This window comes from Ursus americanus, chromosome 16 (genome assembly GCF_024610735.1).
Source record: "Ursus americanus isolate L20-20 chromosome 16, mUrsAme1.1.p, whole genome shotgun sequence".
NCBI lineage: Eukaryota > Metazoa > Chordata > Mammalia > Carnivora > Ursidae > Ursus > Ursus americanus.
The window spans coordinates 7,376,512-7,401,441 of NC_142142.1; the positions used below are offsets into that span (position 1 = coordinate 7,376,512).

Below are 24,930 nucleotides of genomic sequence, written 5' to 3' on the forward strand. Positions count from 1 at the left end.
TCAGCCTCCCTCTGTGTAGCAGGTGCCGTCTTAGCATGCACCACCTGGAATCCACATCTAGACAATTACTGTCCTCCACATGTCTAGACCTAGAGCCTGTGTTCTGATAAAAATACGCCTGTACGTCAGGCCAGCCTTCTGAATCCTGGAGTCTCTACAAGGATGCACCCCTTCCTTAGGTAGTGGACGTTGAGAATGCTTCTCTCTTTCATAGGAGCTGCTCTCCAGCTCCTGTCCAACAGAGTGTGACCTTGCTGACCCCAGTTCTCACAGTTTGCTGTTTCCGCAGGCCCTCATCCCTGGGAGTGGGTCATAGGAACATTAGGGTGGCTTGTGACAGTACTGGGTGAGTCACCAGGAGTTCATTCATTCATTCTTCCCGTAGCAATGTTGCAGAGATTTAGTGGCAGCTTTTCTGGGAGGGCTCAGGATATCCCCAGATTGGACTAGGCAGGAATGTGGAGGAAGGGACTCCCAACTCCAACTTGGGATAAAGGGATAGGCTGCACTACCTTTACAGTTCTTTCAAACCTGAGAATTCCAGGACTCTCCTGTTTCTGCCCCAGTCTTTGGTCAAGTGGTCTGTGGTCTGCTTAGGAACACCTGGGTCCCTGAGCCACGGCAACCTGAATTTCAAGAACATCCCTGGCCTTGAAGCCAGAACGTGAAGCCAGGCTTGGGGACGGTAGTGTGAGGAAGCCAAGACACTCCAGCCTTCCTTCCACGTGTTCGTTAGCCAGCTCATTCTTTCATTTATTCAAGCAACACTTGCTTACCAACCTCTCACAGCGTGCTAGGTATGCCCAAGTGTGGCCTTTACTAGCTCCGCCACTGCTCCCTTCCAAGTAGCAGCCCCAGTCATTTTTTTTTTAATTGTGGTAAACTACACATAAAATTCACCATCTGAACCGTTTTTAAGTCTACAGTGCAGTGGCATTAAATACATTTACATTGTTCTGCAGCCATCACCACATCCATCCATAAACTCTTCATTTTGCAAAATTGAAGCTCTGTACCCCTTAAATAATAACTCCACAGTCCCTTTCCCCACAGCGCCTGGAAACAACCATTCTGTTTTCTGCCTCTATAAATTTGACCACTCTAGGTACCTCATGTAAATAGACTCATGCAATATTTGTCCCATGTGACTGGCTTATTTCACTCAACATAATGTCCTCAAGGTCCACCCATGTTGTAGCAGGTGTCAGAATTTCCTTCTTTTTGCAGGCTGATCAGTTTATAAAGGGCTATAAATAGGGGCATCTGGGTGGCTCAGTCAGTTAAGTGTCTGATTCTTGATCTCTGCTTGGGTCTTGATCTCGGGGTCATGAGTTCAAGCTCCGTGTTAGGCTCCACTCCAGGCGTGGAACATACTTCCAAAAGGGGGGGGGGTGTTGCTAAATAAATAATCTCCTTGTGCATGTGTGTCTGTGTGTGTGAGTAGCCTCTTAGAAAAAAGAATTCCATTGTGTGTATCTGCCACATTTTTAGTCCTAGGTGTTCTTCAGTCTTTTGTACATTCTGTGATCATAGCTCCGATCCCAGAGGGTTATAGTTGATTTTGGAGCTGTTCACCTACCAGGTGGGGAAGTAGGTCTGATTCATCTCTTCGTCCCCTTCCGAGAGTGGTTTGACCTACTAAGATCTGTGGTTAATTAATTTCAGGGTTCCTAAACATGCAATGATGAGGTTTACAATTAACACACATTCTCAGTTCCTTTTCATTGTTCGACACGACTGTTTATTCTACGCGACAGCTGTTTTGCCTCACCGGGAGAAATTGTAATATGAACTAAAGCAACTCTTCTTGAGTCAAGGGAACCTTGAATGGTGTTTGTTTTCTTCCAGCTGGTCACTGTGAGGTCATAAGCTTGTGACAGCCAGTCATTATAGTTTCCATTCACTGCCAAAAGTCATGTTGGAGCGGGGGTGGAAGACAGAGGATTGCAAAATAAGCCTGTTTTCTGGGGCTGCCTCCTCGGAGAGAGCTGTTGGGCAGGCAGGGCAGTGGCGCATTGTTTCTGCTCTGTTGGGCCATGTGTCCTGCCTCACACTTTTCTCTCTTCTAAGGAAGTTCCTGTGCCCCAGATAACATCAGGACAGGACCAGTTGCCGATTCATCTGTTCTGAAGCAGTGGGAAGAGCTAGGGGATTAGAGTCAGAGGGACCTGGAATTGTTCAAATTCTAACAATTTTTAATTAGCTGTGTACTCGTGAGCAATTTACTTTACCTCTCTGATCTTGTTTTCTCAGCTGTAACAATATTACCAGACAGAAAGTGTTGAAAGGAACGAACGCATAAGGGAAAGCACTCTGCAGGGTAGCCTGGCCCATGGCACTTAGTGGAGGAGGACGATGGCAGCTCACATTTATCAAGTGTACCTTCTGTACCGTACTGCTGTACCAGAAAGCTACGTATTTTTATATCTGTCATCACCTGGAGCACAGAGAGCCTGTAGGATTTTTTTGTGCCTTCATCATACCCAGCACACAGAGCAAGACGCAGAACAGACAGATCCTAAATCCCAAGCAGATGCCAGTTCTCTCGTGGCTGCCATCTGCTGTCTGAAGTCATCTCAGACCACTCCGCGACATGGAATCTTGTCTGCTGTAACCCTCAGAAGTGGGTATTTTATTCCTATTTTCAACAAGTTATTTCTGAAATCCTCTGCTTGAACTGGCCAGGTACCAGCTCTCTCTGACTTCCAGCGAGGCTCTCCTCCTCCTCCTGTGTCCTCACCAGTCGCGAGAGGGGGGCCGACTGGGGGAGCTCGCAGGGCTTTCCTGGCACACGCATTCTGTGTTGCGGAGTGAAATGCAACTCCTGTTTATTTCCTGAGCTCCCGCTTCGTGCAGGCTCCTGTGCTGGGATTTTCTACTCACATATTTGTACCCATCTTCTTTCCTCCTGTTACAGTGGAGACAGTGTCCTTTCTTCCATCACAAGCCAGCCCTGCCTGCACTGTGGATTCCATACCCTCTTTCCTTCTCCGGGACCCATTATGCTATGGAATTCCCTTTCTCATCTGTGACTTCAACCTCTCCCTCTCTGTCGGGCTCTTCGCATTAACGTTTTCAGCATTCTTTTTCCAAAACATCCTTTCTTTGACCCACTTTCTCCTCTAGCAAGTGACCCATTTCCTGTCCTTCACAGCTAAACTTAGAGAAAGCTCCTGTCCCCTTTTGATCACCTTCTGCACACTCCTTAGCCTGTTCTAATCTGGCTTGGCTCAGACCCTCCTTCCGAAATGGCTTTTTTTTTTTTTTTTAAGATTTTATTTATTTATTTGACAGAGATAGAGACAGCCAGCGAGAGAGGAAACGCAAGCAGGGGGAGTGGGAGAGGAAGAAGCAGGCTCATAGCGGAGGAGCCTGACGTGGGGCTCGATCCCAGAACGCCGGGATCACGCCCTGAGCCAAAGGCAGACGCTCAACCGCTGTGCCACCCAGGCGCCCCCGAAATGGCTTTTACTCAAGTCACTAGTGACTCTGTGTGACAAATTCTGACTTCAGCAGTCATCATTGGCTTTTGTGATGCTTCCCTGTCCTGTTTTTCCTTCTGTCGCTTCTGCTGACTCCTCCTCCCCTTCAGCGTTACTGTTACTCTAAGGCATCTGTACTTCACGTCGGCATTTCCCTTTTCCTTTTCTTCGGCTTTTGGGACCTCTGATCCAGAACTTTTCTCAGCACCAGACCTTTAGTTTTCAGCTCTCTATTTAGCATCACCAGTCTGTCCACTTCTCTCGATTTTGACTGCCATTAAATTGGCCCAGACCATCACCCTGGCCCAGGTCTCCAGCATCTCTTGCTTTTAAAGAATTGTCATTGTCCCTTAGCTAAGGTTCCTTTCAATTTCTCAAGCACACCAGGCTCCTTTCTGCCTCAGGGCCTCTTCTGTCTTCTGCCTTTCTTCCTCTCGCTAACTCGCTAACTCCCACTGCCCTTTACCTCTCAGCCTCAACTGTCACTCCCTCAAAGAAGCCTCCTCATGTGACCTAGGCTTAGTTAGAAACCCCTTTCTTCGCCCTTTACTGTCTTTGAAATAATTCTTATTTAGCCTTTTTAATAATTAGTTCTTTCTATAAGTATTTATATTTTTTAATGTCATTCTCTCGTAGTTGTGGTTCCATGAGGAGAGAAGCCGGGTCTCCGTTCCAGCATTATATCCCAAGGACCTAGTGCAGTGCCTAGTACTCTAGTAGGTGCCCAGTGTATTTTGATGGAAGGAAGAAATGGTTTGGGTGGCTTGCTCAAGTTCAAGATAGGAAGTGACAGAAGACTGGAGTTAGGTCTGTCTAATCCTGATACACCGTAGGTCCCCCGTGAGCTTATTCTACAGAGGGACCCTGCTCTGGAGTTTAAAGTGAAGCCTGCCTCCCTGTATCTCACGCAGCTCAGGCTCAGTGCCTCCTGATACGGTCTCCTGTGTGATTTCTGTGAGCCCTGGGAGTGCCGGCCCTTCTTGGTGTGACAGCCTGCCTGATGGCTTTGTTGAAACACTGTGGGATCTGATCCTGCCTGTTGCCACATTAGCGTTGTGGGGAGAACTCCAGAAAGTAGGAGCCTAACAGACACTTTCCTGGACATCCCTCCTCCTGTCTTCACCTCATCCAAGTTCCCTTTGATCCTGCATCCTTTGCCCCCGTGTCCTGAGGGCAGAACTCTGGGGTGATTTGAGGTTAAGCTCTTCCTCAGAGCTCTAACACATCTCCTGAGTCAGAATGTTCCTGTTTCTTGTATTGCCAATGCCGTGGGCCAGAGTGAGTGGCCATGTATCTGTGCTATGTGACTGTACAAGGATCCAGGGCCGAGCTGGACCCAGACCTCTTGGTCTCGTCTCTCCGTTTAGCCAGAACACCTTTCAGAGCCATATGCCTGTCAAGCGCTGGGGAAGTGTTTCTCAGAGGTCCCCCTCCAATACTGACATTCTGAGATTCCAGCTTTTGAGAGTGGCACAGTTAATGGACTCCCACAGGTTCGGCCCTGCCCCCTGACTTTAGCTTATCCTTTTCCACTGCCTTTTGTACCTTGATAAACAAATTGGAATCGTTCAGGTAACTGGCCTCAGCGAGCTCAGTAGCTGATTATTCTACAGCTACCATTCAGCAGATGTTATGGGACACCTTGGATAGAATTCGGGTAGGAGTCAGAGGGTCTGGGTTCAGGTCCCCTCTTCTCTCTTTCCTCTTCTGGGCTTCGGTTTCCCCAGCGTTAGGGCTGCCCCGGCGTTCTGTGGTAACGCTCGAGCTCACCTTGAGCCGCTTCCGGTGGGTTTACCAGAGAGTGCACGTGAAGGCAGGAAGCTCTGTGTCGTGGATTCTGGGGCAGTGGGGCATCTCGGCCTCCTACCCTTGAGGACTCTTGGGATCCGGTAGCAGTTCTGATGGCGGAGAGGCTAGTCCTCAGATGGGCACCTTGGAGGAAGGGAAGCCTCCACGTTGGGCGGAAGTTCTGGCAGGCCCCTGGTGTCACCTCTCATAGTCCCTGTCCCGGCACCTGGGTGCCCTCTCCTCTCTCACGAGCCTCAGGGCTTTGGCTTTTTCAGAATACAGGTGTTTGGAAACAGAAGAAAAAGAGAGGAAACTCAAGTTTAAGGAAATACAAAAAGGCTCAGTGCAGTAAATCTTGCTGATGGGTCCCGATGAGATTGTAATAGCAGATGCAGAAGGCTTTTTCACAGTCCATTAGAAGTCTCGCAGAATGTTTAAAAGTCCTGGAGATTAGTCGCATAACAGTGTGAATATACTGAGCACTGATGAACCATACATTTAGAAGTAGTTAAGATGCATATTCCATATTATGTGTTTTTTACCAGTTTTTAAGGCAAAGGAAAGAAAAAAAAAGGGCTTAGAAAATGCCAACAAATAAATATCAACTCTTTTCTCCCTGGGATAGGGGGAAAATGCTATTTAGTTATGTTACAATAAACCACAAGGAAATTATGCAAACTTGGAATTTCTTTTTGGAGCATGGAATTGCTTATTTGTTGTAATTAACTGTGGTAATAAATAATTTTTAATCTAAAAGTAGTATATATTCATTAAGGAAAATTTGAGTACAGAAAAGTAGGCAAAAGAAAAACACCTCCTGTGATCCTACTACCAAAACATCCCTGGTGTGAACATTCTGGTCTATTTCCTTCTGATCTTTTTGTCTTTGTATAGGTTTGGGCTTGTCTCTACATTTGACACCAGGCGTGTTGTGCCTCCAGTTTTGTACCTGCCCTTGGACACTTACTGTTACATCTCAGGCCTCAGTTGCCTCGCTGCCTGTTAAGTCCCTTGAGTGTGTGCCAGATGTATTCGGGCATTCTCCTGTTCTGGGTCATGCATGGTTATTTCCGTTTCTTTGCTTGTTTGTATTATTTTATGGTTTTTCTATTATATACCTTAAAATTCACCATTTTAGCCATTTTTAAAAGTACAGTTCAGTGCATTAGTTACATTCACAATGTTGTGCAGCTGTCACCAGTGTTGCCAGAGTTTTTCATCACCCTGAGCAGAAGCTCTGTGCCCACTAAGCAGTGAGTCCCATTCCCTTCCCTCAGCCCCCGGCCTCCTCTAACCTACTTTTTGTCTCTATGAATTTGCCTATTCTAGGTATTTTATCATATTAAATGGGATATAATATTTGTCCTTTGGTGTTGGGCATTTCACTTAGCCTACTCTTTCCAAGGTTCATGCATTGTAGCATGTATCAGAACCTCATGATTTTTATGACCGAATAGTATTCCATCGTGTGGATACACCACGTTTTTTTTGATCTGCTTATCTTTTGATGGACACTTGGGTTATTTCCACCATTTGGATGTTGTGAATAACGCCGCCCTGAGTATTGGCTTCCTTGCGTGTTTTGTCTTCGCTTTCATGGGGGGGGGGTGCGTATATACGTAAGTATGGAGTTGATGTGTCATATGGTAATTCTGTTTAACTTTTTGAGGAATTGCTAAACTCTTTACTTCTTTAAGTATAAATAATGCTTAAATGAATATCTGTATACATGAAGCTTTTTTGACATTTTTACTTCTTTAATTACTTGGAGTGACATTAATGCCCAGTTTGAGGGTGTGGCAGTTTGAGACGGCGTGCCGGATGCGATCCAGAAGGATCGAATCTCTTCTGCTGCTGCCACGAGTGTTCGGGAATGCCCTTGTCACCAAACCCCCATGGCACCGGATATCGGCCTGTTCTGAATCTTAGAGAAGAGATGTTGTCCATCTCCAATGGAAGCACAGGCTGGCAGCGCCCGATCACCAGCCCTGAGTCCTTCTGCCTCCCGATCTCCTTGTCCCTGATGCTGACCAGCCCGGCGCTCCGGTTCTGTTAGATCGGACTCGCCAGCCCAGCTCTGGTCTGTCCTTTTCTCGCCATCCACCCAGCAAAGATGAGGTCGATCTGGCATATAAAAGATGTTTTCTAGCTGTGGGCCCTCCCCCTCCCTCTTTGCCTCCTCTTCAGAAGACCTAAGGCCTCTGTCCTGCTTGGGCTGATTCTCACGCCTTTCCCGTCTTTTGCTCCTGTTCTTCTCTTCCAGTTCTACAGCGAGTCGGGCATGCCGACCAAACACCTCTCCGACAGTGTGTGCGCCGTGTGTGGGCAGCGGATCTTTGTGGATGTCAGCGAGGAGGGCATCATCGAGAACACATATAGGCTGTCTTGCAATCACGTGTATCCTGCCTGGAGTCCCCTGGGCCTCATCTCTCCTGCCACATGTGCATTCCGGTCAGGGAGGGGAGGGGACGGCCGTGACCCTGGCATACCGTCTAGACCTTTAAGTGCGGGAGAGTCCCGAGAGGGCAGACGTTTGGGTGATGCTCTCTGCCAGAGAAGCTGACACCCAAGAGTGGAAACTGGTCTCCCTCCCTCTTTCCCGCAGCTGGGAGCCACTCTCACGTAAACAGTTGATAGCCCCAGGAGCCTGAAGCTGCGCGCGCTGCCCCGAGGCTGGCTCACTAACCGGGAGGGGCGTCCTGGAGCCGGATGCCTTCCGAAGCCAGTCCTCCTGAATAGCATTTCCAGCGTTGGTCATGTGCTTGCTCGGCTCCCGTTCTGTGCTGTGTATTCTGTTTCGCCCCGAAACCACCCCGTAAGCTGGAGATCATTGTCCTCACTTCACATGGGAGGAAGCAGGGTCCGAGAGAAGGGCTGTGCCCAAGATTATACAGCTGTAAAGGGGGGAGCCAGGGTTCGAACCTTCCTCTAGAGCTAGTGCGTGGCACCTTGATGACGGCATGGGGCTCCGTGCCATCCCGGCTGCCCACCATTTCCCTTGACCGGTGGTGCTCAGATTCCACGAGTTCTGCATCCGTGGCTGGTGCATCGTAGGAAAGAAGCAGACGTGTCCCTACTGCAAAGAGAAGGTAGACCTCAAGAGGATGTTCAGCAACCCGTATCCTTTGTTTGGGAATGGGCAGTGGGCAGAAAGGCCCGGCCAGCGTCACTCTGCATTCGGGTCTTCCCAGGGCCCTTCTCCCCGCACCCTGGTACAGACTCACCGTTCCGTTTGGCTTGTGATCGAGGGGGGTTGGGGGTGGGACACGGGGCAGGACTAACAGCTCAGAGTCTCATCCTAGTTCTAGATACTGAAGGGTAAATTGGTAGCAGTAGCAGCCTATTTACTGTTTGCTTACTCTGCACCTGGCACTGTGTTAAGTGCTTCGTCCATGTTATCTCGTTTGATTCTCTAGCAACTCCGTGACCTCGGTCATATTATCCTCATTTTACAAATGAAATGATTCAGAGGTTGAAAAACCTATTCAAGGTTACATCGCTAATGAGTGGTGCCTTACCTGTGACATGTGGGGCTGGAGACCAGCTCTGTGCCTGTGGGGAGCCTGCAAGGTGCCAGGGTGGCTGAGGGACTCCCTGTTCCATCCCCTTTCAACACGGGACCGCTGCTCCTCCAAGCTACTCTGTACCCTGCCAACCCTCCCCACTCGGTCCTCCTCACTGCCTCACCACCTGTCTGTTGGAAGTTGCCCAGCCACTGCCCTGGTCCCCCCCTTCACTTCCTCTGGGACTCAGGGGCCCAGCTCTCTCCCCTTCCCTCTCCTGGCTGCCCTGTGTGCCAGGGTTCCCTATCCCCTGGACACTAGCTGGGCTGGGCGGGGGCCACTGCATTCCCAGCAGATTCCCACAGCCCCCAAAACCAGAGGCTCTGGCCTGTCCCCTGAAAGTTCCTTGCTTGGTTCTTCTAGGGTCTAGTTCAAGAATGGTTAAGTAACTCCACGGTGAGGCTGAGGCTTGGGGCTTCCCCGCAGTTCTTAAGGATTGGGCCAGGCTGCTCTTTCTGATGCTTTTGGAGGGGTTCCCCCACAGTGTCATGAGGTTTAATCTGTGCTTTCCCCAGAGCTGGATTCCCAGACTCCCTCTCTAAGTGTCTTGCCCAGCATTTAGCTCTTAAGTGGTAGGAAGGGAACTCCTCTCTGGGGCTGCTCGGCCTCCGTGGGGCCTGGTGTTTAGTGGTGCATGGGGATTCCTTAGAGCCTGTGCCGGGGGTTATCCCCTGTGACTAGCCTCTTGCTCCCTGTTCCCTTTTGCCTCGGTCCCTAGATTCAGCCCCTTCCTTGACCTAGCAAACCTTCCATTTGGGACATTACAAGAACCTTTGAGATGACCTCATCCCCCTGCCCACCTCCCTGCAGCCCTTGGCACAGACGGATTTACAGCAGTCTCAGACCGTGTGCTGTCACACCAACGGGCCCTCTTCGAGAAGGTGTTATGGGAGGCCCTCTCCGCATGGTGGTCTCAGACAGCTTAGTTTCACCTCTCCACCCTTCTCCCATGTCTGTCCTGTCTTCTGCACTGGTCCCCTCTCCACTGCTTCCCAGTCTCTGGGTTCTGCCCTTCTTTCTCACATGGAGAGGCTGGCGGGGGCTTCCACTCCTTGTAGGCAGCTGATTTCTGTGGAGCAGCTGAAAGTGTAGGCAGACCCTCTCACCCATCCCCTAGGCCAGCCCTAGCAGCTCTGACACATAGCCTCTTTAACGCACTGACAGCTGGGAGAGGCCTCACGTCATGTATGGGCAACTGCTGGATTGGCTTCGATACTTGGTAGCCTGGCAGCCTGTCATCATTGGCCTGGTGCAAGGCATCAACTACATCTTGGGCCTGGAATAGTCAGGAAGAAAAGCATCTGCCCGCTATGGACCTCAGGGCGCTCTCCTCCCTGCCCTCCAAGACTTTCTGGGTGGGAAAGACTCAAAAGGGGCACTTGGGCCACTCAGGACCCCTCCGGCGGTGCCCGGACTGGGGAGGGAGATGATGGAGAGCCAGCCAGTGGGGCTGTCAGCAGTGGGGGCTTTTTAAAAGAAAACTATTTTGATGAATATATTTAAAAAACCTTTTTTATTGTGGAGCATAGGAATTGCCCCAAATCCTCCAGGCCTCGCCCTCCTCGCTTGAGCAGGGCGGGAGCAGAGCCACAACATTTTTGGTTTAAAGGAGCCTTCTCATCTCTGGCTGAGAGCTTCAGCCCACACCCCCTGCCCTCCCTTCCCTCGGTGGGGCTCCAGCTGATTCACTCAGTGCGGGAGAGCTCATGGGCTCCGCCCGGTACCACGATGCACACTGAGGGAGGGGTGAGATGTCTTCCTTCCTCCCTCTCTGGGCCCCGCAATCGGTGTCGTGTCCAACTCTGTCTTCCCTCGTCCAGGACCCATAGACTGGTTGGGGCAAGTGGAACCTTGTCCTGACTTCCAGGGAGGGAAGCCCTGGGACCTCACAGTTCACTAAGGATTTGTTTGGGGCCAACCAGAAACAGCAGCAGCTTGGGTAACCTGCCCCCAGCCAAGAACAGAGTCTGTCTGTGTATAGTTGGGTCGTGGGGACTATAGTTGGCAGCGGTGATTGAAGGCCTCTTGTGCAATCTGACCCTGCAGCCCGGAAGTGGTGACAGGCGCCAAAGACCACTCTGCCACATCACTTCCTTCCCGGAAAGCCTGCGTGAGAGTGTGCGTGTCTGTTCATGCGTGGCAGTAGAACTATGACAGATAGGACTTCTCCTTGTCGTCAGACAGTGTTCCCTTGAAGCTGCCAGGGGATTCCCAGCCCAGGGAATGAATATCCCTGTCAACTTCCACGTTCATGGGTCCTGCCTGGGCCTGGCAACAGGAGTGGTGGTGGGTGGGAAGAGAAGAAGGCAAGGCCCAGGCAAGTATGGGTTCTCAAAAGAGGTTCCAGGTAGGCCCCAGCTCTGGCCCTAGGAGTTTTGAAGGAAGTGGGAGGGCAAACATGGGCCTTGAGCACTGGGTTCCTAGGGCATGTGGCCCAGCTGGGCCTGCCCCTTCAAGCGCAGCAAGAGCCAAGCAGGATCTTGTCATTCCATTCTGAATAAAGCTCCATGAGCTGGATCGGAAAGCTGAACATCCATCTTGCTTTATTCTTCCCGGGGTCCCTGGGAGTGCCTTGTCTTTGCGGCCTTTTGCTGTTCCCATTTGAAAGCTGGATCCTACGGGTGGTTGACCCCACCCCTTATCCGTGGGAATGGTGGGATGCCAGACTTCTGTCCTGTGGCAGAAGGGCCCTGGAGCATCACTGGGTGACTCTCCTCACTACCTGAGGTGAGGTCAGTGCCCTGCCTGCTACCAACACCCCTTCTCATGGGCCACTCTCAACTTCGGCTTCTCACCCAGCTGTGGCTTCCCATGGTCCCCCACTGCTCATGTCAGTGGGCCCATCCTCAGAGAGTGGAATGGGGACCAGTTGAAGGGTCCAGGGATCATCCTTTCCCTCTTGTCCCCCTTACGCATCAGGCTCATGTGAGAAGCCAAGACCAGACTGTCCAAGGCTCTCTTTTCATACTTCGGCAAGCCTGAGTCCCATGTCCTCCCAGCAGCCCAACTCTTGTCTTGGTTCCACTCTGAGGTAGAGTCCTGTCTCCTCACCCTCCCATCCCCCAATCACATCCCCAAAAGACTGTGTCTCAGAAGCCCCAAGCAGCCTTGCCTCCTGACCTAACAGCTGGAGATACTGGCGCTCCCGGGGAGGAGTTTCGTGATGCATCCTCCAAACCTAGTTCCATCTCCTGGCTTTCCTGGCTCTGTCCCCAGCATCCCATCCCCCTGATCACAGACCACAAACCTCAGACACATGGGTCTTGTCCTTCATGCTGATGTGTGTGTGGACTGGGTCACCAGTCTGCCTCCACAGACACTGGCATGACCCCGATCATGAGTACCTCCTCCAGCTTTCATCCCCAGTGCCTCCCACGCCTCACCCTAGTCCCCACCCTGCCACAGCCCCAGTCCCCGCTCCATTTGTCCCATCAGCCACCAGGCTGGTGCATTTATATAGCTCTGTTGTTGCTGGAGCCAGCACTAGGCTGCTTGTTCCCCCTCTTCCCCGGGAAGTGCCCTCCCCTCCTTTTAGGGTCAGCACTCCGGCTTGTGTTCCAAGTCCTCAGCCTGGCTCTGAGAGCTTCCTGCACACAAGGCCAAAGAATGCTGTCAGCACAGTTCCCACGGCATGGCTCACGTGGGGCCGGACACGGCTGGACTGAGTGGAGCTTCAGGAAGGGGGGATTCTGAAAGAGGGCTCTTCGGGGCTTCTCGAGAGCCAGGTAGGGAGAAATCTAGACTTCCTAGTGGACCTCGACCTGTAGTTCTGGCCAAGGGGCTGGGATGAGAGAAGCAAGAAGGCTTTATGGTTGGTGGGGGGCGGGGGATGGTGGAGGGGGTTGGTGGTTGGAGGGAATGGAGAGCCTGAGAAAGGCCAGGATGACAGGCTGGTGTGACATTGAGCCTGAAATGGTCAAAGTGATCCAACTTGGGGTCCCCAGTGCCTAGGAGAGTTGACCCCTTGAATAGCGGTGTGAATGTGAAAGAAGAAACACGAGGCCTGCTCACATAGACGCGAGGGCTGGTTCTGAAGAGCAAAGGTGGATGCCGAGGTCCTGACTCTTGGCTGGGACGGAAGAATCCACCCGTGAGAGACTCTTTCATGAGTTCATACCATCTGTGCCCCTGGGAGGGTGAAGCTGAGCGGGGCACCAAAGACCCAGTCCGATACCATCTGGAGAGTAGGGGAGCCTGGGCGTTAGCAGGAAGACTCCAAGCCAGCATGAATTCCGGCTGCAGGGGAGGTGCAGTGCACAGGCTGGCGTCATGCTCGGATGACCCCTTAGTAACTCATGCTTGCTGATTCCCTGGCTACAAAAAAAAGTGAAAGTGAAATAGAGGGGAGAGGGACAGTGCTTTCCCAGAAGGACTTCACTAATCTTGCCCTTCCCAGAAGCTGCTCCAGCGGAGAGGGCTTTGCTTCTCTGTGACGGGGTAAGTCGCTGGCCCCTCTGTGGGTCCGTTTCTCCATCTCTGTAACGAAGGGGTTCGGGTGGACTCACAGCATCATGTTAATGGTACTAAGAGCTAGGGTGGGCAAGACTGTCACTAGATGGTCTTCAGGTTTGCTGCTAAGTGCTGAAAGAGCCCCAGCCTCTGCTGGACGCCTGGAGTAACTGAGTGGCAGTGCCTGGCGGCCCAGAGTTCAGACCACGGGAGGGCTGTGCAGCCCACAGAAGGACAGGCCCATAGGAATGGCTGGGGTCCAGCCACTGAGAATTTTGATAGAGAAGTAACTTATTCACATTCTCCTCCCCCGCCAGCCCCCAGAGAGGAAGTTGTTACAGATAAATAGAACCAGGCACGCCAGCTCCTGACACATCCGTCAAGACCATGAGACAGAACTGGACACCAGGTGGGACCTGGGGCTGGCATGGGCGGACGGGTGCGGTCTGAGAACAGAAGGGCGCCGTGCGGGCGGTCTGAGAACAGAAGGGCGCCGTGCGGGCGCCCTGAGCCTTACCCGCCGGGGCATCTCCACTCTGCCATTGTGCTGTGGCTTTCAGCCTCTGTCCAGGTGCTGTGGTTCTGGCTCCGGTCCGGAGTCTCCCTGTGCTCCATCCAAAAAGGGCCAAGACGTGGGTGGGGCCTGAGGAGCCCTTCTGCTCCTCCGACTCGCTGGGCAGAGCCCAGGAATGTCTGGGCCAGACTTGCGTCCAGGCCAGGATGTTGAGCATTCCTGGCTCAGACAACAGTTGACCTCTGTGACCGTCCTGCCCTCAGATCGCAGCCCTTTGCGGGTTCTGCTTTTGTGTGCCCACATGGTCTGTCAGCTGGCTGGAGCCACACCGATACCTCAGGCCACTGCTGCTGCCTCAGCTGGGATCACGAAGGACCCCTGCCCCTCTCGGCTCCCAGTAACTAAATGGTGCCCAGCATTGGAGGTGACCTGGCCGGAAGTGCAAGGCCCACTGAGTAAGGAGCAATTCTGATGGGAGCCCAAAAGGACACAGTGGTCAGGGGGTGGGTTGTGGGCACAGAGGGTCCAAGGGTGGGGCTGACTCCTGAGCTGCCCCCTACCCCCACCTTCTGCCGTGTAGCCCCACCACCCAGGCCAGCTTGCCAGAGCGTCTGGCACATTCCCTCCCACCCAGCACCATGCGTATGGGTGCGGGGCCCAGCTCCCGAGATGCTCCCTATCCAATGGGAGGGAGAGGAGTCAGACGTCAGGGTGGTCAGGACTCCCAGACCCCTGACTGGAATATGCTCCAAGGCCCGGTCTGCTCCCCTTCCCCCAGCCCCCTCGCTCTCTGGCCACCTCAGAGGAACAGTGGCCTCTTGCTGCTGCCTCCTTGGCCAGGGCTCCTAGAGCCACCAGGGCCGAGCACTAGAAAAGGTCATCCTGAAGAAGCAGGCTCAGGAGTCCTCACCAGTCGTCCCCAGATTCCTCTTGTTCAGCCCTGGGCCTCCCTGTAGACAACCACGCTTCCCTATTAACAGACTTCCCACCTGGGTAGTCACAGCAGCCACCCGGGCTCCTGAACTGCGGGGCCTGGGAGGCAGGGCAGCACAGCAGAGGGGAGGGTGTGCTCTGCGGAAGAGCTAACAGCCGCGCGTGTCCCTAGATGGAACGCTGACCTTGTCCTGTACCGCCTGCAGCCGCTTCCCCTTCAGCATCCTCTACTGGCTGGGCAACGGCTCCTTCATCGAGCACCTGCCGGGTCGGCTGAGAGAGGGCAGCACCAGGTGAGGGGCGCAGTGGTGAGGCCAGCGGTGGTGCGGGGGGGGGGGGGGGTTCTCCTGCGGTCCTCTCATGGCCTTCGGTCCTCTGCTTCAGCAGGGAGTACCGGGGGGCACGCACCCATCTGCGGAGGGCCCTGGTGCTAGAGGAGCTGAGCCCCGCCCTGCACAACACCAACTTCTCATGCATCTTTGCTGATCCTGAGCAGACCGCCCAGCGTCATGTTGTCCTGGCCCAGCTCTGGGTGAGAAAGCTGAGGGAAGGTTTCCACGGACAGGAGGAGCCGTACGGGGCCGGGGGGGGGGGGGGGGCAGGCTTGGCCCAGAGTGGCCTCCAGCTAATGTCCACCGTGCCCCCAAGTGGAACCTAGGATTCGAGCAGGGGAGGCATGGCGTAGAGAAAGGTGACAAGAGATATGTCCCCCACCCTTGGGCCTGATCCTTGTCTGCCTTCACTTCCCCAGGCTGGGCCGAAGACCATCGTGCCTTCCACTCAGGAAGCCCCGCCCTCCAGCAGGTCCCCTCTGCCTCGTCACCGCGACAGGTGAACTCCAAAGCCTGGTTGAGTCATCACCTCTTCACTGAGGTCTACACGCTCTTGCAGCTCAGGCCTCCTTCTGATGGACTGTCCCAGGGAAGGGATGGGGTAACTGCTGCTTCTGACCCACAGCGACATCTTTGTCACACCCGGCAGGGCCCGTGGTGGGCATGCATAAATGGTTTTTCAATGGAGGAATGACGACATCTCTGTCATTTAAGCCATCATTCCACTTACAGAACTTGGCTCATCCTAGGAGGGAGTGTGAGAAGAGAGGGACTGTTGCTCAGAATCTAAAGACAAAACCAGGGGACACTGGCCATCAAAAGAGAACAAGTGTAGGAAGCTCCTGTGGCCCCAGAAAGGGCAGGAGAAAAGCCTGGAGAGAAGGTAGGTAGTTGGGAAGACTTGGCAGGGACAGAGATGTGCTCTAGAGAGCCTAAATTTCCTTCTTCCCACATTGATCAAGATAGCTCAGCACTTAAGGGAGAAAAATAGACTTTATTTACAAGTAATAACATTTAGAAAAGATCCATCCCTGGCCCTTAAAAACCTTCCCATCACTCCAAATCCCACCCCAGTGTAAGTCTGGGGAAGGTGGGGGATGAGCTGCAGCTGAAGGCTGCCCCACCCCCAGCCCCTGCTGCTGCACCCAGGCACGGGGCCCATCTGTTCTGGAAAAGAGCATCTTCTGGGCATCTGAGCCCTTGGGTGGATGGGAGCACCTCTGGGTGCACCCACTAGGTCAATGCCCAGTCCTGGACTTCAAAAGCGAAGGGCCCTGCTGGGCCCAGCCACCAGGAGCAGCAGGGACCGGGGCCTGCTCCTCCAATGGTCCCTTCCGGATCCAGAGGCTGAGGACTGACTCCGCCCTTGGGCCCAGCCACTCAAAGCCAGCCTCAAGTCTGGTTGTGATGGAGAAGTGATTTTACTCTAAGAAAACATGAGGCAAGGTTGGGAGAAGACCCAGACTCTCCAGGCCTCCGGGGCCAACTCATCCGTTCACCTAGCGAAGGCTCCAGTGAAGATCCAGGTACCAGGCCAGGGTGTGGGCAGGTATCACTGTCTCTAGGGGTCTGGCCACTGTTGGCCTGGGAGCTGAGAGAAGGCACTGAAAGGGACAGAAGGAAAAGGACCAGGCGAGGTCGGCGTTGAGGACACAGGTGCGGCCTCTCACTGGTCCTGGCCCTTTAGTGCTTTGCCTGAAAGAGAGAAACAGAGTCACGTGGCTGGAGACTTGTGATGGCAGCCTGTACCAGATGGCTCAACGAGGCCTCTTTCGGCCCCCAAAGCCCCCTAACTAGGATGCCTTCCTCGGGTGTGACCTGGACACGTGCCTTCCGGTCATCAGCTGCCGGCTGTGCCGAAGCAGCCCTGGGTCTCCTCTCCTCCACAAGCAGGTACCCAAGACCAGGACCGCCCACGCTTAGCCCACCTCCAGCGGCCTGGCTAGGCTCTGCCTTGGAAGCCCCCCGAAGGGTGGCCTGGGGGAGTGCCCCGCTTCCACCCACTTTCCCAGGAGTCCAGCCACCCCGTTCCCTGTCAGTGCCTCCACCTTGCCCTTGGCCCGCGGGGTGGCAGTGGCGGCAGCGAGGGCGGCGGTGGCAGCGCTGGCCGCGGTAGTGGCGATGCGCGGAGAGCGGCGGGTCCCGCTGCGGGTGTTGGGGGAGGCCTTGGACAGGGCTTTCTTTGAGGCTCCCCTCCGCAGCAGGCTGTTCCCAAGCTTCTTGGGCGTGTTGAGGATGCTGAAAGCCATGGACTGGCGGCGGTCGGCCTGTCGGGGAGGGAGGGGCTGTCAAAGTGGGCTGCTCTCATGCCCGGCCACCAAGGCCCCTCCCCTCCCGGGGCTTCCTCCAGCCTCCCACTAACCTGTTTAGCAGCCGGAGCGGTGGCTTTCTTCTGGGCCTCCATAGTGCTCTGTTTGCGCCCTTCGTGTCGGTCCCGGGGAGTCATGGGGCGTGGGAAACAGCTGGTGGCCTTCTTAGACTATGGGGAAGAGAAGTTTACATCCAAAGCCAGACGTGTGTCTCAGGGCTAAGTGGACCTTGTAAGTCAACACCGCCGTCCCCCCACCCCCAACAGTCCCCACATCAAGCCCTCGGAGAGTGAAGGCTCCCCTTTAATCCACTTTTCAAACTTAGGAAGCTGGGCTAGATCTGGGCAGGCTGCTAGACAGAACAAAAAGGGAGCCAGAGGCTCCTACCTCAGGGGTACCAGGGCCCTGATGGGGCTCTGAGGAGACCCGTTTGCGCTGCTGCCGGGTGGTGATGCCTGCGCCCTCGGCTATCTGGGCTGGCTGCATGCTGGCTCGGCGCAGGGTCTCCCGGGGGTCACCGGTTTTCATCTCCTCATCTGTGATGGTAGCCAGGCTCAGGGAAGGCTGGGTGGAGCAAAAGGAGAGGTCAGGGGGGCAGGACTGCCCCAGAACTCCTCACTGGCCTGGTGTGGAGCGCAGCTCAGGCCTTGCTGGGGCCAAAGGCCTCCCTTGCCGTTGTCTTCTCTACTGTTGCCTTGCATGCTGGCCACAGGAGGAGGCCGGAGCAGACCTCCCCCACATACTCAGGCCCACCCATGGTGACCTCACCCCAGACCCTTCTCTGCAAGCTAGTCCATGGAAGCTTATGGTCGCCCTCCACAGCAGGCCAGAGGGCACTGTGGGCACTCTGGGTCAGTGGGTAGTACTGGGGTGGCAGGCCAAGGGAGGAGGAGGGGAGCCGGCCTGGGGCCCGAGCTCACCCTGGACTCCAGGGGGTAGCAGGTCTTCAAGTGTGGGGGGCACACCCGGTTGCGCTGCTGCAACTCCGCGATGCGGTTCCAGTCGTCCAGCTGCTCGGGCTCATCCTGGCAAGTGCCCATGTAGAAGCTGTTCCTTCCTGGGGGGGGCGGGGAGGGAGGGAGATGGGAGCGGGTGGGGCCGGAAGGCCAGGAAGAGTGAGGGCAGCAGCAGCGGGTCACCCCCTGGTCCTGGCATCTTGCCAACCTTTGTGTCCACCACTGCTGTCCCCCTGTCCCGTGCACTTCAGGCTTAGGGCCTCAGAGTCGTGCCCTGCTCAGTGCTGCAGATCCAGGGGCGGGGCCCCCAGACCACTTCTACCCTGGGGGCTGGCTCGCTGCTCTCCCCTGGGGAGGTCAAAAGAGATCCTCTGCAGAGGCTGTGACACCTTAGAGGAACTAACAGGACCAGGAATTGATACCGGGGGGTCCTGGAGGGCAAAAGCCTTCAAGCAGAATCCAAGAATAGAACACCGGCCCAGCAGGGCTCTTCTGGCACCCCTTACCCCCTGAGATGGGATAATGGAGGACTTGCGCTGACCATCACTATTAGGCTGGGAATCCCAGGCCCCTTATGTGAACGCTGCCCGTCACTCTGGCTGAGATGAACAGCAGCCTGATGGACAGGCAAGGCGCTGAGACTGCAGGGAAGAGGGGCAGGTGAGGTGCTGGAAGGTAACCAGCCTTGGGGTTTTAAAAGTTGGTCCCTTTCCTGTGCCAGGATCTGTTTCCCATCTCATGTTTGTGTGTTTCAAGCCCCTGTGGTCCCCTCACCTGGAGGAGCCCCACTGGATACCCCAGCCTGGGAGCGGCGAGCAGAGCTGCGAGTGGTGGGCCGGTAGCCAGGCAGGCTGAGCAAAGCTGAGTTGCCATCGTCAGGAGAGCCCAGGCGGGCTAGAGACTGCGTGGAAGAGGTGGCTCGTGGGCCGGCCTGGGAGGCGGGGGCTGACTGTGTGCTGTAGAAGGATGAATTGGCGCTGTCTGGCTCTTCCACATCTAGCTTCTGGAAGACAGAATGAATCTGGTAGGGTGAGGCCCTGACAGTCCATAAAGCAGCCTCCTGTTCCCCTTCCTAAAATGCCTGTGTTCCCATGCTGCTTTGCGGGGATCCTTAGCTGCATATCCGCAAGAAACGGGCCTTGCAGCTGAGAATCCTGCACGAGGAGCTGAGGCTATACCCATTTTCTCCTGCCTACGGACAATGCTTTGAAGGCAGAGTGTGTATCGGACCATTTTAGAATCAAGGTGTAACAAATTGATCAGCCTACAGGTCACAGCCAGCGGATGGCAGGGGGGCTGGAATGCTCATCTCCGGGGCTAGTCAGGCTCACCCCACAGCCTCCACTGTCCCTCAACCCGAGCTCGCCACGGCCCTGCCCGTCTTTTAGTTCTCCAGCTTCTTGGTAGCAGAGGGCAACCCACACAAAAGAGGGGCCCTCTGCTGCACCAAACGTACCTCCCCACTCCCCAGCCTCCTGAGGATACGGAAACAAGGGCCAGCCGGAGTCCCCAGCCTGGCAGGCAGCCCTCTGGGTGGCCACAATGCATCTCAGCCACAAGGAGGTGTACTGGAGGAGGCCCAGGGCTGGGCTGTAACTTCTTCATAATCTCTCCCTTCAGCCTGCACAGGGTCAGTGCTACCCATGGAAAGAAATCGGCCTTAGAGCCAGCAGGCGTCCAATTCCAGCCCTGCCCCTTTCTAGAAAAGAGGCCTGGTAAGTCCCTGTGTTTCTTGGGACCTCAGCCTTCCCCTCTGGAAGATAGGGACCAGTCAGCCCTGCCAGCCTTGGGAGGCGATTGTGAGGACCCGATGGGAAGGTGCCCTTACGAGCAAGTGAGCCTGACTGGCCTGCAGCCCCACGCCCAGCAGCCTGACCTTGGTCATGGTGATGTTGATGATCTGCGTGGTGCGTCGACGAGCGGAGCGGGTCTTCCGGCCTGAATCCAGGAAGACGTCCCCCAGGGAGTCCAGGCTGCTCTCCAGTGGAGCCTGACCCCGAGCAGGGATCGGGGTGAAGTAGAGAGACTCCAGGGATTCTACCTTGGGGGGCAGTCGCTGGGAGATGGGTGAGGCTGGCTCTCCAGGGATGCTGGTGCCATCTGGCTGGGTTCGAGGCAGCTTGCTGTAGAAAAGGCATTTTGTTCATCCCCGTGCTCCAGAGTGACCGGTTCCTACATTTACTACAAGCAGACCAGGTCAAGCACCCCATTCTTGCTCTAATTTTTAAGAGGCACCCAGGAAAGCCCTTAACCTGGGCCCTCCCTCCATTCCACTCTCCATCCCCAGTGAGCCCCTCTACTCCCGTGGCGCTCTCAGGTCCGTAACACTGGCAACTCCCGGACGCCACTGTCCCAGACATCCCCCCCGGACACCCAGCTCCACAGTGAGTATGTCCAAACTAAGTCCATCTGTCCGTTCCTCCTGGATCTCCTACTTCAGGGAACGGGAGCAGCCTCCTGCTGCGCGCCGCCAGCCACGAACACGGGCACAATCCTACCTAACAGCTCGCTAACCACACCCCAGTCCGCTTGCATCTCCTTGGCCGGGTCCGCCTCATCTCCTCTCACCTAGACTTAGCGGCACCTGAAGGGAGGCATCAGCCTGGTGACAAGCAGGGACTCAAGCCTACCTCTGCCACTGTGGGACCTTGGGCAGATGACTGCCCCTCTAAGTCCCAGTCTCATCTGTGAAAAGGAGATAATCATAGAACCCACCTCAGAGGATTGTGAGGGGTAAATAAATGCATTAATATTTTTTGGGTGTTTTTGTAATGGTGTTGACACGCCTCAGCTTCTTTACTAGTTATGAGACCAAGCTTTCTAAAATGCAAACTGGACCAAATACTCCCTCATTTCAGACCCTTTCGCGGTCCCTCGATGCCTTTAGGATCAAGTCTAAACTTCAGTGGGGATCCCAGCCAGGCTCTTTCTCGGCCTCTGCCCTCTGCTCCGCTCTGTTCGCTGGGCACACACACCTTCAGCTCCTTTGCAGACTCCGAGCAGAAGTGACAGCCTCCAGGAAGCCCCTTCTGACCACTCGTTTCTTTTTACTCCCATTGTGCCCTATGCAAACATGTGGCCTACCACCTGTGACCAGTTTCCTTACTCTACGAATAAGCTCCCAGAGGGCAGATGGACCGCATCCTTATCGCACTAGGCCCAGTGGCCAGGACACAGACTGACAAACAGGAGGCACTCGGTGGACAAGAGGGCGGCAGGGTGCCTCCTCACCTGGTGATAGTGAGGGGAGTCCCCTCCTCGCAGCTCAAATCCAGGCTGTCAATACTCAAGTCCAGCTGAGGCTTAGCCTGGGGCTCCCGGCTCTTCAGGGCATCAGTCGCCACCTGGAACTTGCCCAGATCGCGAAGCTGCTGGTCAGCATGGGCAACCTGAGGAGGAGAGGACCAGGGAGAGTGAAGACAAGCCCAGGCAGAGGCAGCCTGGGAGAGGGGTGCAGGGGTCTGTCCAAGCAGAGACTCACCTGCGCCTCCAGGCTGCGCACCTGGGCGGTGAGGTGGCGGCAGGTCTGCTCGGCCTCCTTGGTCTTCAGGCCGGCCTGCTGCAGCTCCCGGCCCAGCCGCTCAGCTTCAGCCCGCAGCTCTTTGTTTTCCTTCTGCAGCTGCTCTAGGCCCCGGAGCTGCTCCTGCAGCTCTTGGTTCTGCTGTTTCTTGGCATCATAGTGGGTCTTGGCCTTTTCCATCTACATGGGCAGACAGGTAGGGTGGGGTGCTGGGGGTGGGGCAGGGACTGGGGGGCAAGAAGTTGGGCAGTGGGCCAGGGCTGGGGGCCCCTCACCTGTAGCTTGTAGTGCTCAGCTGCCTGCTCCTTCTGGTTCAGCTGGGCCTGCAGCTCATTCAGCTGGGCCTGGAGGCGCTGGGCTTCCTGTTGGCTCTCCCCTCCCTGGGCCTGAAAGGCGTGACAAACGCTGACTGGGGTCGCTTGGTCTGTCCACTCCACCCAAATCATGGACTTGCCCTGGGCTCCTGGGCTCCATGGGTGTTTTCAGACTCCTGTATTCTCTCGACATGCACAAAAAATCCTTTTACCCCTGCCCCCAACTCCCACCTGACTTGGACACACCACACACCCCCCAAGGTCCACATTCTGCAGGAGCTTTCCCTATCCGGCTAATGCCGTTTCTGGCAGAGTTCTGACAGCCCTATCTTTGCGACCAGGCACAATCTGTCTCATTCTCTCTCCATGAGTAGTCTCCCCAAGAAGACTCCCTACTCCCCAAAAGGGACTGAGCCTCAGGAACATGGGTACAGAGCTAGGCACCTGGCCCATGAGCTCTCTGAGGAACTGTGAACTCTTTTTCTCCTCAAAACCACTGTGGGAAGTAACTTCCTCCCCATTTCAGAGATGAAGACACAGCTCAGAAATGGAAACGTACTGACCAGGATCACAGCACAGGAAGACTTGAACCTTGGCCCACCTGACTCCAAAGCCTGTGCGGGCTCACTGACGATGCTGCACTGCCTCCTGCCCAGACCACAGACTCCTTGGGAGCAATGCCCATACCCAGTCCTTGGTCCCTCTGTGCAAGGCCCGGGAGCGCTTAGCTTGTAGCAGACACCGGACTAGCTGGCCTTACCTCTCCTACACCTCCAGCCCCGGGCAGGCCCCCAAACGGGGAATAAGGATCTGGGGTTTTGTTGAAGACTTTATGTATTTGAGAGAGACAGAGACAGAGAAAGCAAGAGAGAGCACGAGTGAGGAGGAAAGGGAGAAGCAGGCTCCCCGCTGAGCAGGGAGCCTGATGCGGGGCTCAATCCCAGGACCCCGGGGATCATGATCTGAGCTGAAGGCAGACGCTTAACCGAGCGAACTACCCAGGTGCCCCAGTTTGTTTCTAAGATTTATGTATTTTAGGGGCGCCTGGGTGGCACAGTGGTTAAGCGTCTGCCTTCGGCTCAGGGCGTGATCCCGGCGTTGCGGGATCGAGCCCCACATCAGGCTCCTCCGCTATGAGCCTGCTTCTTCCTCTCCCACTCCCCCTGCTTGTGTTCCCTCTCTCGCTGGCTGTCTCTATCTCTGTCGAATAAATAAATAAAATCTTTAAAAAAAAAAAAAAAAGATTTATGTATTTTAGAGTATGCGCGGGAGGGGCAGAGGGAGAGCGAGAGAGAATCTCAAACAGCCTCCACCCTGAGCGCAGCGCCTGCCATGGGGCTCAATCTCATGACCCTGAGATCACGACCTGAACCTAAACCAAGAGTCAGACCCTTACCCGCCTGTGCCACCCAGGCGCCCCGATGAGCATGTTATCACACAGTGATGGCATGGAAGGGCGCTGAGGGAAACGAAGCTCTGCGCTCCCACCAACTCCTGTGACCCACCAGGGCTTTAGTGAGTCCCAGGTCCCCCGGTGCCTAATTCCTCTGCCCCTGGTAAAAGCTGTGAAGCCTGAACTCTGAAAAAGCAGATATTAAACCAAAGAAGGTGACATTGCTGAAAGTATTAAGAATATTAAGTGGCCGGGACACCTGGGTGGCTCAGTCGGTTTAGTGTCTGCCTTCAGCTCAGGTCATGATCCCAGGGTCCTGGGCTCCAGCCCTGTATCGGGCTTCCCGCTCAGAGAGGAGTCTGCTTCTCCGTCTCCCTCTGCCCTCCCCCCCCCCGCTTGTGTTCTCTCACGCTGTCAAATAAAATCTTTAAAAAATACATTAGGTTGCACTGTAATATCAAATGCTGATGACACTCCTCGAGGCTAGGCTGTCTAGAGAAGTGCTGTCCAAAAAAACATTCTACAGTGATGGAAGTGTTCTGTATCTGCCTGTCCAATCTGGCAGCCCTCGCCATACGTAGCTACTAAGCAAGAGAAATGAAGCTAGCGTGACTGAGAAGCTGAATTTGTAATTAAACCACACAGGACGAGGAGCTACTGTAGTGGAGAATGAAGGTCTGAGGGATGGGCGTCGTTCTCGTCTTCCCTCGAGAGCGCCAAGAAGGTGCACGCAAGGGCCCCTGAGCCGCAGGCAGGTGTGCGGCTGTGAGGCCCTCCTCTGCCCCACGCCCACCACAGCCCGAGGGCTTACAGAGCACCTTCCCTCCCCCACTGTATCCTACCTTGAGCTTCTGCTGCTGCACCTTGCTGGCTTGGTCATGGTCAGCTAACTTCTTACTCAGTTCTTCCACCTGGAGCAGGGGAGGAAGAGAAGGCAAAACTCAGGAGGCCTTCCCCTGGATGTCCAGAGACCTTAGGAGCTTTCCCCGGATAAATCCCCAGTGTTCCTAGAAGAAACGGGTCCTTTCTCTGGCCTCCAATTAGGGAAGAGCCTGCTGCTTAGGCTGGTTGGCAGGACCTGAGTGAGGTGACCCCATAAGCAGGGGCTGCCAGAGTCATCTGCCCACGCCTGCCTCTGTCCCCAGCCTGCAGCCTCCAGGCTCAACCCAAACTGAGTCTGGGGAGCTGACACCCCACTACCACGCTACTACTGCCACTATTCCTAGCCCCAGCCTTCCCGGGTTGGGGACAGGAACAGGGGACCGAGTCTGTAATTCTAGCAGACAGTAATGAACACCCAACCCTCCTCCCCAAAACTGCCAAGGCCCACAGATGCTCAGACCTCTTCCCAATCTCCATAGGCTGTTAGGGCTGGTG

At 54.9% G+C, this 24,930-nt stretch overlaps 3 protein-coding genes across 15 annotated transcripts in view; 2 read left to right on the forward strand and 1 right to left on the reverse strand.

Moving 5' to 3' along the window:
* Positions 1-11,363, forward strand: part of RNF121 (ring finger protein 121) — a 78,544-nt gene extending 67,181 nt beyond the window's left edge. For 4 of the 5 annotated variants that reach the window (XM_087868114.1, XM_087868111.1, XM_087868112.1 and 1 more), the window contains 3 exons: positions 7,534-7,667; positions 8,287-8,388; positions 9,602-9,991. In XM_087868114.1, coding sequence (XP_087724240.1) covers positions 7,534-7,667; positions 8,287-8,388; positions 9,602-9,899 — 534 coding nt within the window. In that variant the 3' untranslated portion in view covers positions 9,900-9,991. The other variant, XM_045782762.2, reaches the window with a different exon arrangement.
* A 151-nt stretch (positions 11,364-11,514) lies between these two features.
* IL18BP (interleukin 18 binding protein) lies at positions 11,515-15,748 on the forward strand. Of its 2 annotated transcripts, none has more exons than XM_045782766.2 (5): positions 11,515-13,691; positions 14,060-14,251; positions 14,902-15,022; positions 15,114-15,261; positions 15,481-15,748. In XM_045782766.2, the coding sequence occupies exons 1-5, from the start codon at positions 13,670-13,672 to the stop codon at positions 15,562-15,564; spliced, it is 567 nt and encodes a 188-aa protein (XP_045638722.2). In that variant the 5' UTR covers positions 11,515-13,669; the 3' UTR covers positions 15,565-15,748. The 2 variants fall into 2 exon arrangements, with proteins under 2 accessions (XP_045638722.2, XP_087724246.1); XM_087868120.1 differs by having other exon boundaries at positions 15,117-15,261.
* A 287-nt stretch (positions 15,749-16,035) lies between these two features.
* NUMA1 (nuclear mitotic apparatus protein 1) overlaps positions 16,036-24,930 on the reverse strand; it is a 65,017-nt gene continuing 56,122 nt past the window's right edge. For all 8 annotated transcript variants that reach the window (XM_045782756.2, XM_045782760.2, XM_045782759.2 and 5 more), the window contains 11 exons: positions 24,396-24,464; positions 22,122-22,232; positions 21,808-22,026; positions 21,558-21,715; positions 20,203-20,449; positions 19,101-19,329; positions 18,291-18,427; positions 17,758-17,934; positions 17,424-17,540; positions 17,110-17,328; positions 16,036-16,756 (listed from right to left, as the gene is read on the reverse strand). In XM_045782756.2, the coding sequence (XP_045638712.2) occupies positions 16,745-16,756; positions 17,110-17,328; positions 17,424-17,540; positions 17,758-17,934; positions 18,291-18,427; positions 19,101-19,329; positions 20,203-20,449; positions 21,558-21,715; positions 21,808-22,026; positions 22,122-22,232; positions 24,396-24,464 (1,695 nt within the window). In that variant the 3' untranslated portion in view covers positions 16,036-16,744. The remainder of the gene's footprint in view (positions 16,757-17,109; positions 17,329-17,423; positions 17,541-17,757; positions 17,935-18,290; positions 18,428-19,100; positions 19,330-20,202; positions 20,450-21,557; positions 21,716-21,807; positions 22,027-22,121; positions 22,233-24,395; positions 24,465-24,930) is intronic.